At 59.0% G+C, this 14,012-nt stretch overlaps 3 protein-coding genes across 3 annotated transcripts; 1 reads left to right on the top strand and 2 right to left on the bottom strand.

Moving 5' to 3' along the window:
* Positions 1–2,287: 2,287 nt before the first annotated feature.
* On the bottom strand, positions 2,288–5,676 carry MUL1 (mitochondrial E3 ubiquitin protein ligase 1). Its single transcript, XM_056333328.1, has 4 exons — positions 5,521–5,676; positions 5,335–5,422; positions 4,941–5,061; positions 2,288–3,643 (listed from the first exon to the last, which is right to left on the bottom strand). Exons 1-4 carry the CDS (start codon positions 5,638–5,640, stop codon positions 2,914–2,916), a joined length of 1,059 nt encoding a protein of 352 aa, XP_056189303.1. The 5' UTR covers positions 5,641–5,676; the 3' UTR covers positions 2,288–2,913.
* A 1,088-nt stretch (positions 5,677–6,764) lies between these two features.
* On the bottom strand, positions 6,765–8,422 carry FAM43B (family with sequence similarity 43 member B). The gene has a single exon (XM_056333469.1). It carries the CDS (start codon positions 8,073–8,075, stop codon positions 7,176–7,178), a length of 900 nt encoding a protein of 299 aa, XP_056189444.1. The 5' UTR covers positions 8,076–8,422; the 3' UTR covers positions 6,765–7,175.
* A 2,261-nt stretch (positions 8,423–10,683) lies between these two features.
* CDA (cytidine deaminase) lies at positions 10,684–13,581 on the top strand. The gene is given in 5 exon segments (XM_056333470.1): positions 10,684–10,926; positions 10,929–11,099; positions 11,652–11,763; positions 12,022–12,079; positions 12,737–13,581. Coding segments are annotated over 5 exon segments (597 nt in total). The 5' UTR covers positions 10,684–10,784; the 3' UTR covers positions 12,851–13,581.
* Positions 13,582–14,012: the final 431 nt, after the last annotated feature.

The raw sequence follows: 14,012 nt of genomic DNA on the forward strand, positions 1-14,012 counted from the left end.
AGCTGCCCCACAGCATCCCCAGGGAGCCCAGGTTGTCCCACAGCCACATCTGGGCAGCCCAGGTTACCCCACAGCATCCCTGGGGAGCCCAGGTTGCCCCACAGCCACATCTGGGCAGCCCAGGTTACCCCACAGCATCCCTGGGGAGCCTAGGTTGCCCCACAGCCACGTTTGGGGAGCCTGGAGCTGCCCCACAGCATCCCCAGGGAGCCCAGCACCTCTCCCTGGGGAGCGTGGGCTCAGCCTCACATTTGCCCAGCAGAACTGAGCCGTTGCAGGGCCCCCGGCACTCGGTGGGGGACTGCAAATTGGGGAGCCAGTCTGGGTGCCCTTTGGCTGTGCGTCCTTGCAGGGGGTCCCCGCACGAGCCTTTCCCAGGGCACCACACATCACTGTGAGCTTCCCATGGGCTTTTTCCTGTGATGTTGCAGCAGCCCTGTGGGTCAGTGGGGCAAACCAGCCCAGCCCAGGGGCCATGGGAAGCCTGTGGCTACCATTCTGGCGAAGGCCACGGCTACGCTGTGGGGTTCAGGCACCCATGGTGGACCCCCTGCAAAGCAGAGTAGGGGGGGAACAGTGGGGACAGCAGCAAAAAAAAGCGGTTTTGTGCAAGGCTGGGTTGCAACATCTCTGCTGGCGGATTTCTCCGGAAGCCTGGCTCGTTTCGGGGCTGAGCGGGACAGTGGCACGGGGATGACGGGGCGCCCTGTGACACTGGGACTGGGGCGTGCTGCCCCACGGCTGCTCCCATCCCCAAACCCCTCATGTGCAGAAAGCTTCAGCTCCTGGCACGGTGCGAGCCCCTCTCCTGCGCCCCCGCACACCCCCGAGCTGTCAGCTCCTTACATAAGGTTGCGTCTACGCCCGAGATATCACGGGGGAAAGCTTGAAAACAGGAGGCAAAAGGTAACGGGGGAAGCACAGCCCCCCCAAAAGTGTATTTTTAGGCTTCGCGTGGTGGCTCCATTCCCCGGGCACAATGCCGAGGCTCCAGGCCGCATCCTGCACCGGTCTGCCTGCAGGCGGTGACCTCCCCACTGTTCCCGTCGAGGAGACGAGGCTTTTTGGTTTTGGGGTGGTGGGTCCCCAGGAAACTGCAGCTGGCGAGGGAAAGGAAGAGCACACGGGGTGATGGGCAGTAACAGCTGAAAACAGAAGCCTCTAAATAGGATTTTTCAGCAGAAAACTCCTTTTGAGAAAAGGAGTTGGGGGTCTCAGCTGGTCCAGATCTTAAAGCCACGGTCTTGGGGAGACAGCGGCGTGTGGTGCATGATTTGGCAGAGCCGATTCCTCAGGAAAAGTCTCGGGGGGTTCTTGTTTTGGGGTGTTTTTTTCCCCACGATGCACTTTGAGCCGCTGATAAAAGGCAATTTCATTTTCTGGCAGCAGCAGCAGGGCAACAAGGGCAACACAGGGCGATAACGGCGGGGAGAGCAGGGGCACCTCTGCCAGCGAGCTGGATTCTGGCTTTTCCTGCCGGGATTCTGGCTTTTCCCACCGGCAGGCAGCACGCAGGCAGCCACCGCCATCTACAGCCGGTGGGCGGGCTGGATGCGGCCCTTCCCGGCGCTGGGGCTGCCCAGGGCCTCGGCCCGGCGGGGAAATCCAGCCGGTGGCTTCGTGCCACGCAACCAAAGTGGCCTTCGGACACTGCCCGGCCAGGCTCGTTAATGTTTAATGAGGCAACGACCCATTTCTTTGTGAAATTCACCATTTTTCCTGGTAGTTGATTGAAAATTGTTTCTTTTTCGGGACCCGTCCGGGTGATGTGAGCAGCTCTGCCTGCATGCAGGTGTTGGGCAGCCCGCAGGGTCTTCCCCCAAATCCCAGGGGCTCCTTTACTGCTGGGATTTTGGCTGTTCCTGCTCCAGGCTCCCAATACAGCAGCTCCCCTGCCCCATTCCTGGGCCTCTTTAATTAAAACCTCAGTGCCCTCCACAGCAAATGTTAATTGAAGCCTCACTTTGGGTTTGTTAACCCTCTCGGTGCAGTTCCCGCCTGCGATTTATGGCAAAATGGGGGAGTCAGGGAAGGGAATTTTCCTTTTCTGTGTGAAAGTTTGGGGGTTTGGTACCAGCTGGGTGACAGTGAGGGGACAGTGGTGTCTGGCATGACCAGTGTCGGATTCGGCATGGGGGGCCAGATCCCACCCCCCTTAACCACAACCTCAGGGCAATTTACATTCCGCAGGTGTTTATCAGCGCAGGGTGTACGCCCCTGGGAGCGCAGGGGGGCAGCGGATGCCGTCACCCCCATCAGGCTCACTTAACGATCTGAGACAAACACGCTTTTCGTCCTATTTTATTACTTTACATCTCATTTTCTATCCCAGCTCAAGCCGAGTGCAGAAATCAGCCACAGTGTTTTCACCTCCTCAGTCTCGTGTCCTGGCGTGATACAGTCACAAATCCATTTCGTGGATGATCACAGAATTACTTGCGTACACACAAGCCCCCGCACAAGCGCTCTGAGAGCCGATTCTGCTCCATCGTGCCCCAGTGTGGCAGCATCACCCGAATTCTGCAGCCTCTGAGAAGCCGTAATGCATTTTTTTTTCCCCCCCCCCCACAATGTTTTTTGAAGCCGGGTACGGGATCGCAGGCTCAGTCAGCTGTGATGCAAACCCCGAGAGTCCAACTCTTAACCAAAGAGCTTGAAACTGCACCTCCCAGCTAAGCACCGTGCCCCTTGTGAGGACTCGTCTCCCCCTGAAAACCTGCGGAGCGCGATGTGAGCCCACATCGGCTGGACCATTGCCTTTTAAGACCCGGCTTTGCACCCCAGTCCAAGTACCCCACTCACTCAAGCTCCCTCCCCTTCCCCAAAATCAACCACCCAAGCTGTGAGGTAAGAAACCCCCTTCAGAAAAGGCAGCTTTAAAGCCAAAAGCTCCCCCTCCCCGGCCACAGAAATTTAACTGTTGTATAAGGGAACCACCCTGGTGATGGCCTGCCTGCAGATCGGGCACTTTTTGGGCTCAGGGAGAGCCCAGTAGCACTCGTTGCATGAGCAAACATGCCCACACTCCAGGAAGACGCAGGCTTTGGTGTTGCTCAGGCAGATGATGCAGGCGTTTTTGAGCGTCTCTCCGCCCTCCGCGTTCATTTCACGCATCAGGCGCTCCTGGGCCTGCCGGAATTCATCCTGCATTTGCTTGAGGTGCTGCCTCTCTCGGTGATGCTGGTATTGCTTCCGTAGGATGAAAAAGAGGACAGCACAGGTGGCAAAGCCAAAAACAACGGTCAGGATTTTCCAAAACCGCACGTTTGATTCTTGTTTCTGCAGCAAGGAGTCAAAATCCATGGCGCTCAGGTAGTAGGGCATGCCCTGCTTTGGGGGCTGCAGCTTGATCGTGGCGTTATCCAGAACCAGCTCTCCCACCCCCGTCAGTGCCGTGCCCACCTTCAGCATCTGCTCCGTCTCCTGAATGCCCTTGGGGCGCTCTCCGCTGATGTAGTGGCCGATGACATCAGTGAAGGACTGGACAGAGGGATGAAATTTCTCATACACGGTCTCCAGGCTGAGCTCAGCAGCGTCCAGTGGCTTCATCACCCTGACTGTGACACTGGCGCCTTCCTCCTGAGGGACCAGGTCGAAGGGGGCCGTGTTGGTTCTCTGGTGGATGATCTTCTCATAGTCATTCCTGGGGAAGGAGGAGGGGATAAAGCAAATGTGAGTGTTAGCGCTTCCCCCGAGGCTGGCAGGGAAACGCTGCGCAGGCTGACCTGCTGATGTTGGGGACTGCCAGATGTCACCTGCCCTCAGCAAAGATTATTTGGATGGGACTCCCTGAGGAATGGCGCCTTTTCCCTCATGGTGCCATCCAGGTGTGCACAAAGCCCTTCACCCTCGCCTCAACGCTTCCACAGTCCCTGTGGAAGTAGTGTGGGCTTCCACCATCACCAGGAGAGCACTTTGGCCCACTTAATTCCCCCTCATCTCTCCGTGGCATTCCCAGTTGCCAGAAATCACCCTGTGAGAAGAAGCACTGCCTGTCACACATGTGAATTTGATAAGCGTTATCCTGTAGAAAAATAGCTGCAGAAGCATGGCCATAGAATCCCTAAAAATCTGCACAATCCAGGCCTGGCATTAGAATAGGCCTGTAATTAGAATTGTGCTGAAGTTAACAGGAAAGTAGCCTTGAGCTGCTCCTGAATCCTGAGACCAAGTAACTTTGTTGTGCTAACAGGCCCTGGAGGTAACAAGCTACAGCTGTTGGGAAAGCAGGTGCAAGGCCAAGAGAGATAGGGAGCGGAATGGGAGTAAAGGGAGTAGCAAACCGCAAGGCTGAAACATAGTAACGCAAATAGCTGCATGGATAGAATGCTTATTTTAGTCATGATAATTAGGGTTGTGAGCACAGCCCGCGCTTAGAGGCTATAACCAATCATATTTTTGCTTTGGGAATATGTATGTGTATCGAGTCTATAGTTAGAATCTAATAAAGGGGAGCAAGATGAATAACTCATATTGAGTAATTTCTTGACTCTGGCGGACCCCTCTCCCAACATTATCCGATTAGCTCAAAGAGCATCATTGTGCTCTTGTTTTGGCAGCTCTCATGGGCCAGGCAGCTCTTGGGACCACCCTCAGGTCCCCTGGCTGCAGGTATTGCCCAAATCCGACTGAATTTCTGTTTTGAAGGTGTTGTTTTGTTTGGGAAGTACTGATAACAATAACATGGGGCTGCTGATAAATGCTCTGCCCATGCTGGGTTACTCTACGTGCTCGTCTCCTACAGCCCCTGAACAAACTCTGAAAGGTTACGGCCTGAAAACAGCCAAATGTGCCCCATGATGGCAGCCATAACTGTGGCGTCCAGGTCTGAGGCACCTTGATCACTCCGGCCATGTCTGAAGTCATTTCAGCGTGTCACATGCTCTGAGGGTGCCTCAGCCGGTCAGAAAGCTGAACGGTTGTGGGTGGCAGGCACGTACCAGAGGTGGGTTGTTCGGTTCCACACCATCTTGTGCTCCTGCAGCGTCAGCCTCTGAATGACGCCCTTGCAGTTCTCCACAAACTGGCTGCTCAGAGTCTCCTTAACGGACCGCACCACACCTGAAAGACAAACCCAAAGTGTATGCGAGGTGCTTGGTAATCATCTGCTCCATTTTTTATTGCATAAGGCGAATATGGGCGGTATCTGAACAAGATGCGGGGGCAGAAGGGCCGAGAGCCCGTGTTTTGTGCTGTCAGGACAGCTAGCAGCTGCACCGCAGTAGGGAGACGAGCTGAGGGCGCAGAACCGAGGGGCTGGGGGTGGAACCCACCCGGCGAGGGGCAGCCGGGGTGAGGCCGTGCCTCCGCCACCCGCCTCGGGCCCTGCCCTACCTTCGATGACCGCGTAGGGGACGCAGCGCCCCGGCGCCTCCAGCAGCACCGCCCGCAGGTCCGCGTCCAGCCGGACCCTCCTGGCGCCCTGCGGGGGAGGAAACGGAGGCCGCGGCTCAGCTGGCGGGACCAGGCCGCGGCCCGGGGCCGGGCCCCTGCGCGCCCCCCGGGGCCCCCCGCACGCACCTCGAGGCCGCGGGCGACGCGGGCCTTCTGCCGGTACACGGAGTAGAGCAGCGCGGTGAGGGCGGTGCTGGCGGCCAGCAGCACGGCCTGCGCGGCCGAGGGCCGCCCGCCGCCCTCCATCGCCGCCGCCGTCGCGCCGTTACCGCGGCAACCGCCCGCCGCCACCGGCGCGGAGTGATGACGTTACCCGCGACGCTCTGGCGGGCGGCTCCGCAACAATAGAGACTCGGTCCGCCAGGGCAGCCGCTGCGGGACGGGCCCCCCCCCCGGGCCTGGCTGGGGGGTGCGGGGGAGCCCAAATCGCCGGCCCACGGGGTCTGGGAGCGGGGAGGGAAGCCAGGCCCTGCCCCCACAGGGCCTTAGCGGGGGTAAATCCCAGCCCCGGGGCCTTGGGGGGGCAGGACAGACATCTCCCCACCACCCCCCCCCCGGGGTCGTGGAAGGGGGACTCGGCTCCAGCCCCCCAGGGCCCTGGGAGGGGGGGATTAGCCCAAATCCCAGCCTCCCCTCAGGGTCTTGGTGGTGGCGCCCCAAGCCTAACACCCCCAGGGCCCTGGGGGGAGCATCCCCAGTGCCCCCCCGCCCCCCCCCCCCCGGCCTTTGGCGGGTGGCTGCCCAAATCCCAGCCTCCTGCAAAGCTCCGGGGGTGTCAGGCCAGAGCCTGCACACCCGTCCCCCAGGCTGGAGGAAGGGTGTCTGCCCAAACCCCAGCCCTATGGCACCTTGGGGGGGGTGGGGTGTCTTTACACCCCCTCACTGGGGTGTGGGGCAGCAGCACCCCACGGCCCCGAAGGGCCCCCCTGCTGCAAAGACACAGCTCAGCACAGGGGCTGTGGGGACGCAGCCCCCAGCCCCATTTTGTAGGGTCCTTCTCCCACGCCCCATGCAGGGCCGTGGCCAGGCAGGCAGGTCCCAGCCAGCCCCATGCTGGGGTCAGGGGGACACAAGACCCTGCTCCCCCCACCTATCCCCTTGCCATTGCTAATTCTGGGAAAGCAGCAAAAGGGGAGGAAAAAAATTACTGATTTTTTGGTAAAATGCTGATCTTCAGGGCCTCGATGCTGCTTTTGGGGTGGGCGGAGGGGGCTGCAGGCAAGTCCCGTGCTCCATGGGGGTCCGAGGGGCCGAACCCCCACGGCAGCCTCCCTGGCACAGGTGGCCTTATGCCACCACCACCACCACCACCCCTCCCCAGCTCTATATTTAAAAAACCAAGTTGCCATGGCTACGCAGAGCAGCTTTCGTCAGCCCTTGGTGCCGCAGGGAGGGTGCAGAAAACGCTGGGGACCCCGCAGCCCCCCCTCTCCTCAGCTTCCCTTTGGAGGGGTAAATTCGGTATGAATCCCCCCAACCTGCCTCCGTGCTGGGCTTAACTCTTCCTCTTCCGTTTGCCAGGGCTCTGTCTGGGTGAGACACAGGCGCCGTTACACCGCAGAAAACACACTTTATTATGGCCGCCACGGGGGAGGCATGAGAGCAGGTTTGTGTGCAGTGGCCGGGGGGGGTCCCCGGGGTGCAAACCCACCCCCCCAGGGGTCTTCCTTGCAAGCGAGGCCACCGACTTGTCCAGATTCATCCCCGAGGAGGGTCCGACTTCAGCTCAGGGCGTAAGGAGGGCACCTCACCCCTGGAATGGAGTGACCCACCACTGCAGCTCAGCACACCGGGGGCCGGGGGCCACGCAGGCTGCACCCTCGCATCTCCCTGGCCAGCCGCAGCACGGCAGCACGCTCGCCAGGACCACCGTCCCCTCGGGGTGCCCCGGTGCTGAAGGCCTCCTCCTCCTCCTCCTCCAGGATGGAGCTGAGGCGAGGGGCGCAGCGGGCCCTCTCGGCAGGCGGGCGGTAGGGACACTTGGCGTTGAGCAGCCTGCGGAGGGGCACCAAGGGGACAATGGCGTCGCCCAGGAGCTGCTGCTGGACATGGCGGAAATCGTTCTGCCTCTTGAGCCGCTTGAACTCGTTGAAGGCGGAGGCGGAGGTCTGGTAGAGGAGCAGGGCCATGGCACGCGCCTTGTCGGCTTTGGAGACCAAGACAGCGTGGCAGCGCAGCACCACCGCCTTGTTCTTCACCTGGTGCCGGTAAACCCAGGCGAAGACCTTGGGGTGCCGGCGGTCGGCGGCACAGTAGGTGATGCGGTGCAGGAGGTACGCATGGCCGGGCCGGCGGGCTCCCTTCTCGCATGGGGTCATCCGGATGCCTTGGGGTCCCAACGTCAGCTTCATCTTGGCCCCTCCGGCTCCCGAGTCGCTCTTTGCCCAGATCTTGCCCACCGCCTCCTCCGTGCAGCCCTCGCCCTTGGCGTGCAGGGTGACGGCGTTGCCCAGGTACCGCACCGTGTACGTCGGGTCCTCCTTGTTCAGCTCCACTTTCTGGCGTTTGCCGCGGAAGACGCTGCCCAGGCGCTCGAGCGGGCAGTCGGGCAGCAGGTCCGGGCAGGAGCGCAGGAAGCCGGCCAGCAGCGCGGCGTAGCTCAGCCCCGGCCCCAGGCTCTTGCCTTTGCACTTACGTTCATTTTCCACCAGCACGAACTTGCTCCGGCGCCAGGGCAGCATCTCCGCTCTGCACAGGGGTCACCCCGCACGCCTCCGCTAATCCTCACCCTGCCGCCACGGCCCCCACCGCCCCACTTGCAAGGACCCCCCCCCTGCCCTGGACCCCAAAGCTGGCTGGGGGGTGTCCCCACACCCCCCCACCTGGGGGGGAAGCCCCTACCCCGGCACGGTGGGATGCTCCGATGCTGTTCTGCCCACGGAGGATGCGGAGCCGCTTGGCCGAGGAGCTGCCGTGCTCCGGCTGTCGCCTGCGCTGGCTGCGGGGACGCAGCTCTCCGTGGGCTGCTCCACCTCCCCGCAACGCCGCGTCGCCCCGCCACGTCGCCCCGCCACGAGCTCGCGGGGGGCAGGCGTCCCCCGCCGCCGTGCACGCCACCGGCCGCGCGCTCGCTTCGTGCTCGGCCAAGGCAATAAAGATGCTGGGAAAATAAAAGACATCCCCCCCAGCCCCTGCCCTCCCCTGTGGCAGCCAGACCCCCAGCGCCAAAGCCCACCTGCATGCGGGGGATTAGAGCAGGATCCAGGGGGGTGATTTGGGGGGGTGGGGGTGGGGTGTCAGACATCAGCGCCTGGCCCTGGCACAAGCAAAGAGGGTTTTTTTTCCCCAAACCTGAGCATTGCACGAGGGGGTGCACTGGGGTTTGCGGATCCTGTGAGTTTCCTGGTTTTTTTTGCTCCAGAACCCCCGTTTCCCCGCATCGTTCCCAAGCCGGCCAGGCTGCCTTGCTGCTTCTCTTGGACTGAGCTTTTGGCTTTTAACCTGTTGCTTTTAACTCCAGCTGAGGCCCCAGGATGGCTTTTCTCTGGGGAAAATTAAATGTTTCCCCACAGCACAGCTGGGGAGGGACTTTTGGGGAGCACTGTGGGGCGCCTGTGAGATTTCAGCCCCGCAGTGGAGTCTGAGGATGGTCAGGATTCAGCTCCTTTGGCTCAACCCCCCTTTTTTTTTTTACCATCTGGGGCTTCTTGCAGATGCGGCGGGCAGACCCCCGGGCTCAGAAGTCCACAAAGATGCTCTGGCTTACTTGGAATTGAAAAATAGGGAGGAGAAAGGGGTAAAATAATGGTGCATACCCCCAGTTTTAGTCCATTTCAGGGGGAAAACCCAAGTGGGGTGTTGCAGGGAGCAGGAAGCCATTTCCCAGCAGCTTCCCAGCTTGTCTACGGCTTGAGCAAAGCAACTGCAACCTTAAAATAGCTGCTTCGCAGGCAGGCAGCACCAGCCCCACTCCTCCCGCTGCCGCGGCCTCAGCAGCCTCGTAAGCTTCTGCAGCCAAAATAATACAAAAATGCATGAGTTTGTGTGGGGTTTGGCCTTTCTGCAGCAGCTTGGGGTGTGTGGCTTGCTCCCGGTGCGTGGCTGATTTCAGAGGGGTGGCAATTAGTGAATTAGTGCAAATGAGTAAGGTTTCTACCCGCACCAGCCTCTCTCTTATTTCTGCTCCTGCCTTCATCGACAGAGGTAAGGACTCCTTACTTAATTGCTCGGCATTCGTATTGACAGTGCAGGTTTAAATCCTCCCTGAAAGCTCATTTATTTATAGATCCCACATTATTTAGGGCGGGGGTCCCCCTGCTCTGGTCTACTCCTGCAGTGCCTCCCACCAGCTGCTTTGGGGCTGGTTTTCCTTTTCTCTCCCAGGTTTTGGGGGCATCACGCTGCGTAATGGGGTGAGGGCCACAGAAGTGTCTGCGGCTCATTCTAGATGGGAAAACAACCAGGATTTGTATTTTGAGAGCTGAAAAAAGGGCTCTGAGCTGATTCAGGGCTGCCCATCCCTCCTCTTGCAGCTGCCTATTGCCTTGAGTGGCTGCCCTTGCAAATAGCTAACTGTCATCATTAGGTTCTAGGGTGAACAAGCACCTGCACAGTGCAAGGAAGGTGGGTCGCCTGGTTATTCCCTGGGACAATATTGATCTCAGCATCCCAGCTTTGATTTCTCGGGGTGCCTGCGGTCCTCTCGCTGCCCTGCGCTCTGTTCTCAGCTCCTGGCGCTTACACCGTATCAGAGGCTGCTGCCAATCCGGGCGCCACATCCCAGCCTGTCGTGGCTTGTCAGCAGTGACCCAGCAGCAAAATTTGCTGGCAAAACCAGTGAGTAAGGTCAAAATCTTTTCCAGATCCAGCAAACTGTACAAAAATCCCAGTGATAAATCGATGGGGGGCGTCCCACCCATCCTTGCAGCCAGAAAATGAGGCAATAAGCTCCTCCAGCTCAGGGGAAAAAAGAGGTATCTTTAATTAAACAGCAATTTGCTGATCAGCCCAGCATCCCAGGAGCCCTTTACCCCAAACGGGCTGATTCCCATGGAAACACCATGGAACTGAATTTGGGCTTGAGCAGCATGAGGGCATCCTGAAACAGGCTTTTATCACCTCTGTCTTCAGCCAGCTTTCCCTGCTGCTTGGCAGTTAAAAGACCTGGGGAAATGTGGTGCACATATATATTATTTTTTTCTGTTTTCGAATTAATTTATTTCTTTTGATCTCACTGATCAGGAGCTGTTGTTCCTCCCCGCCTCAGTAGTGCTTCCGTGACATTTTCCTGTGGAGCCACGCAACCAGTTTTCAACTGGGAAGGAAAAAAACCACTGAGGCAGCAGCGGAAAAATGCTGGGGACAGCGAAAGGAGGAGGGAAAAACAAAAAAGGGGAACTGGAAAAAATGAGACAGCGGGCGGGGAGGGGACGCGGGATCCCCTGAGCCCGATGCTTGGGAGGTCAGGGCTGCCCCCAGGGATGCTCGCCGGGGTTCGGCACGCTGGGGCGTTATCCCAGCAGGGCTGGCCAGCCTATTTCCCATTCCCAGGCGAGGAAATATTTAACTGCGGCGTCAGCGGGCAGGGCAGGCAGGCGCAGGCATGGAGGGCAGTGGGCAGCGGCTGGCCCCCGCTGCCCCCCCGGGCGAGCGCTTGCAGCTCTTGCTGCGCCGCAGCCGGGAGGCCAAAAACTGTGCCTATTGCCCCTACAGCCGCTTCCCGGTGGGTGCCGCGCTGCTCACCACCGGTGGCGAGATCTTCTCCGGTAAGCCTGGGTCGTGTCATCCCCCCCTTGGGTTTTGGGGCCCTACCTGCAACTCTTTGGCCATGTATGGGGGTGTAGCAGGGTTGATACGGGGCGCTGGTCCCCCCGCCCAGCTGCCTCTTGGCAGCTGCCATCCCAGAGCGAGCCAAAGATCACAACGGATGGGAAAATACAGGAAATAAATAGAGGAAGCGGGTAATGTGCTGGTGAGAGCCCAGGATTGGGTGGTGCGTGCAGAAAAGGGCTTTTCTTTGCAAACTCCTTAAAAATTAATCGGGGTGGTGTGCATGGAAAAGGGCTTTTCTTTGCAGACTCCTTAAAAAATAATCGGGGTGGTGCACATGGAAAAGGGCTTTTCTTTGCAAACTCCGTAAAAAATTAACCGGGGTGGTGCACATGGAAAAGGGCTTTTCTTTGCAAACTCCTTAAAAATTAATCAGGGTGATGTGCACGGAAAAGGGGTTTTCTTTGCAAATACCTGAAAAATAATCTCCCGGAGGGAAGCTGGCAGGGTTCGGGGTGGCTGAGCGGGTGCTGGGGGCTCCTCTGCAGGGTGCAACGTGGAGAACGCCTGCTACAGCCTGGGGGTGTGCGCCGAGCGCACTGCCATCCAGAAAGCCATCTCCGAGGGGCACACCAGCTTCAAGGCCATGGCCATCACCAGGTAAGGGCGTGCCAAGAGCCGGTGCGGCAAGGGACGGGAAGGGGGGGAGGCAGTGGGGAACCCCCCCGTGCGCCCAAGGGGCAGCTTCTGCTGCAGCAGCAGTGGGAGTGGGAGGCAGGGTTTTGCCTGCTTTTTTGGAGGACCTGGGGGGGGAAATCTGGTGTGGCTCTGTATTTATTGGTGCATGAAGGTCTTCTGTAGGTGTCCCCCCTCCTCTCCGACCACCACACTGAGCTCTGTGCCCTTCTCCTTTGGCAGTGACATGGGGGACCACTTCATCGTGCCCTGTGGCGCCTGCAGACAAGTGATGAGAGAGGTGACAGCTCGCACGGGAGCTCTGCATCCCCTGACCCCAGGCATCATCCCCTGACCCCAGGCATCTCCCCCTAAACCACCTGGAGGTGCAAAGTGGGGTTGCAACCCCCCGTCCCTAGCCCCAGGGCCGGCTCCAGGCACTATCCGCTGGGAAGGGGGTATTCCTCCCTGTCCCACGGGAGTGGGACCCCAGTGGGTATCCATTAACTCGCCCTCCCTGGGGGGTTTGATTCCTCCCCGGAGCTGCCAGGTGCAGAGTTTGACCCCACAGCCATCACCTTGGGTCAGGCAAGCCTGAAAGCCGGGGTTTTCCTGCAAAAGCCAAGCGTCCCGCTCTCGCCTTCCTCCTCCCCACGAGCCCCCGGCACCCACAGTCCGCTTTTCAGATGGTTAATATTTAATGGGTCGCAGGGCTCAGCTCAAAGGCTGGATTCAGCAGGTTCAGGAGCACCAGGGCTCACCCTGGGGGGGGCAAACCCACAGGATCTGAGCCTGAAATAGCACTGGGGGAGGTGATGCGGAAAAGCTGACCCACAGTACATGCAGTAAAGGGGGATGCTCCCTGGGAACCCAGCCAAAAAAAAGGGGATTATTTGAGTCATTTGATGGAGAAGCACAGGTTTTGTAGCAGGCACTTGTCGTTCCCGTTCTCCTCCAGTTTGGCACAGACTGGGACGTCTATCTGACCAAAGCGGATGGCACCTATATCGTCAAGCGGCTGGAAGAGCTGCTGCCGCTCTCCTTCGGCCCCGAGGACCTGAAGAAGGTGTGAGCAGCACGGCCGCCTCCGGCTTTGGCCCTTCAGCAGCAGGGAAGGATGGTTTTCCCCAATTTCCCTGGTGTGTAAGCGGCTTTTTGGGAACAATGCAATGGGAAATGCATTTATAGTGTGAAGTTACCTATTCCTCTCACTCATCTTCTGATTCAGCGCCGATTTGCAGACGCTGGCCCTGCTTCACCCTGGGGAAATGGCAAAATCAAATCATAGAAATTCCCTGTTATTAGAAAAGAAGCGTCCAGATATCGCTGTAGGCGAGGGGCAAGTTCACAGATGGAGAAGGGTTTGATGCACCGCTCACGCTCAGGCTTGTTGTTAAAGAAACCACTCCTGAATAATGCAAAATCATTGCTTGGGAATATGCTGAAATCTTCAGCTCTAAATGAGAAGCAAAAGCAAAAAGGAAAAGCTCCATCAACCCCAGCGGTTATTAATAAGCCAGTTCAGATCAGGTGATGTGCTGGGACTGGATGGTTATCACGCCGAGCATGTCATTTGTTCATTTCTCTCCGGCTTGTTTTCTTTGCTTTTATTTCATTTGTGGGGATGAAGAGGGCGAGTTTTGAGGGCTTCTGGAGGGTTTTCTGTCTCCAGAGTAATGCTGTTTGCTGATTGTACTATTAATTTAATTATGCACAATGAAAAACGAATACATTGCATTGCCCAGCCGGTGCTGGGCTGTGTTACTGCCTATGCCCAAGTGAAATAAAAGCGGTCCTGCGTTATCCCTGGTGGCTGCCGCACAGGCAGGGAATGGGAAGGGGGTCCCGGGGCTGCCAGGCAGGGCAGGAGGCTGCTGGCTGTACAGGCAGGACACGACCTGGACCCAGAGTGTGGCCAGGGCAGTGCTGCCTGTGCAGCCAGCGCCTTCCTACCCGGCTGTGCCCCACTGCATCCCACGCTGTGCCCTGCATTGCACCTGGCTGTGCCCTGCATTGCACCTGGCTGTGCCCTGCTCCCTGCCCTGCTGTGCCCTGCTCCCTGCCCTGCTGTGTCCCACACTGTGCCCTGCTCCCTGCCCCGCTGCGTCCCACACTGTGCCCTGTATTGCACCCAGCTGTGCCCTGCTCCCTGCCCTGCTGCATCCCACGCTGTGCCCCAGCTGTGCCCAGGGCAGCGCTGTGTTCCGTGCCCTGCTGTGCGCTGGGCTGTGTCC

Source organism: Falco biarmicus, chromosome 3 (genome assembly GCF_023638135.1).
Source record: "Falco biarmicus isolate bFalBia1 chromosome 3, bFalBia1.pri, whole genome shotgun sequence".
NCBI lineage: Eukaryota > Metazoa > Chordata > Aves > Falconiformes > Falconidae > Falco > Falco biarmicus.

Coding starts and splice junctions, on each gene's coding strand:
- FAM43B (XM_056333469.1), bottom strand. CDS start 8,075: ATGCTGCCCTGGCGCCGGAGCAAGTTCGTGCTGGTGGAAAATGAACGT.
- MUL1 (XM_056333328.1), bottom strand. CDS start 5,640: ATGGAGGGCGGCGGGCGGCCCTCGGCCGCGCAGGCCGTGCTGCTGGCC. Junction 5,423..5,520: donor GCGTCGCCCGCGGCCTCGAG/GTGCGTGCGGGG, acceptor CCTCCCCCGCAG/GGCGCCAGGAGGGTCCGGCT. Junction 3,644..4,940: donor AACCGAACAACCCACCTCTG/GTACGTGCCTGC, acceptor CTCCTTCCCCAG/GAATGACTATGAGAAGATCA.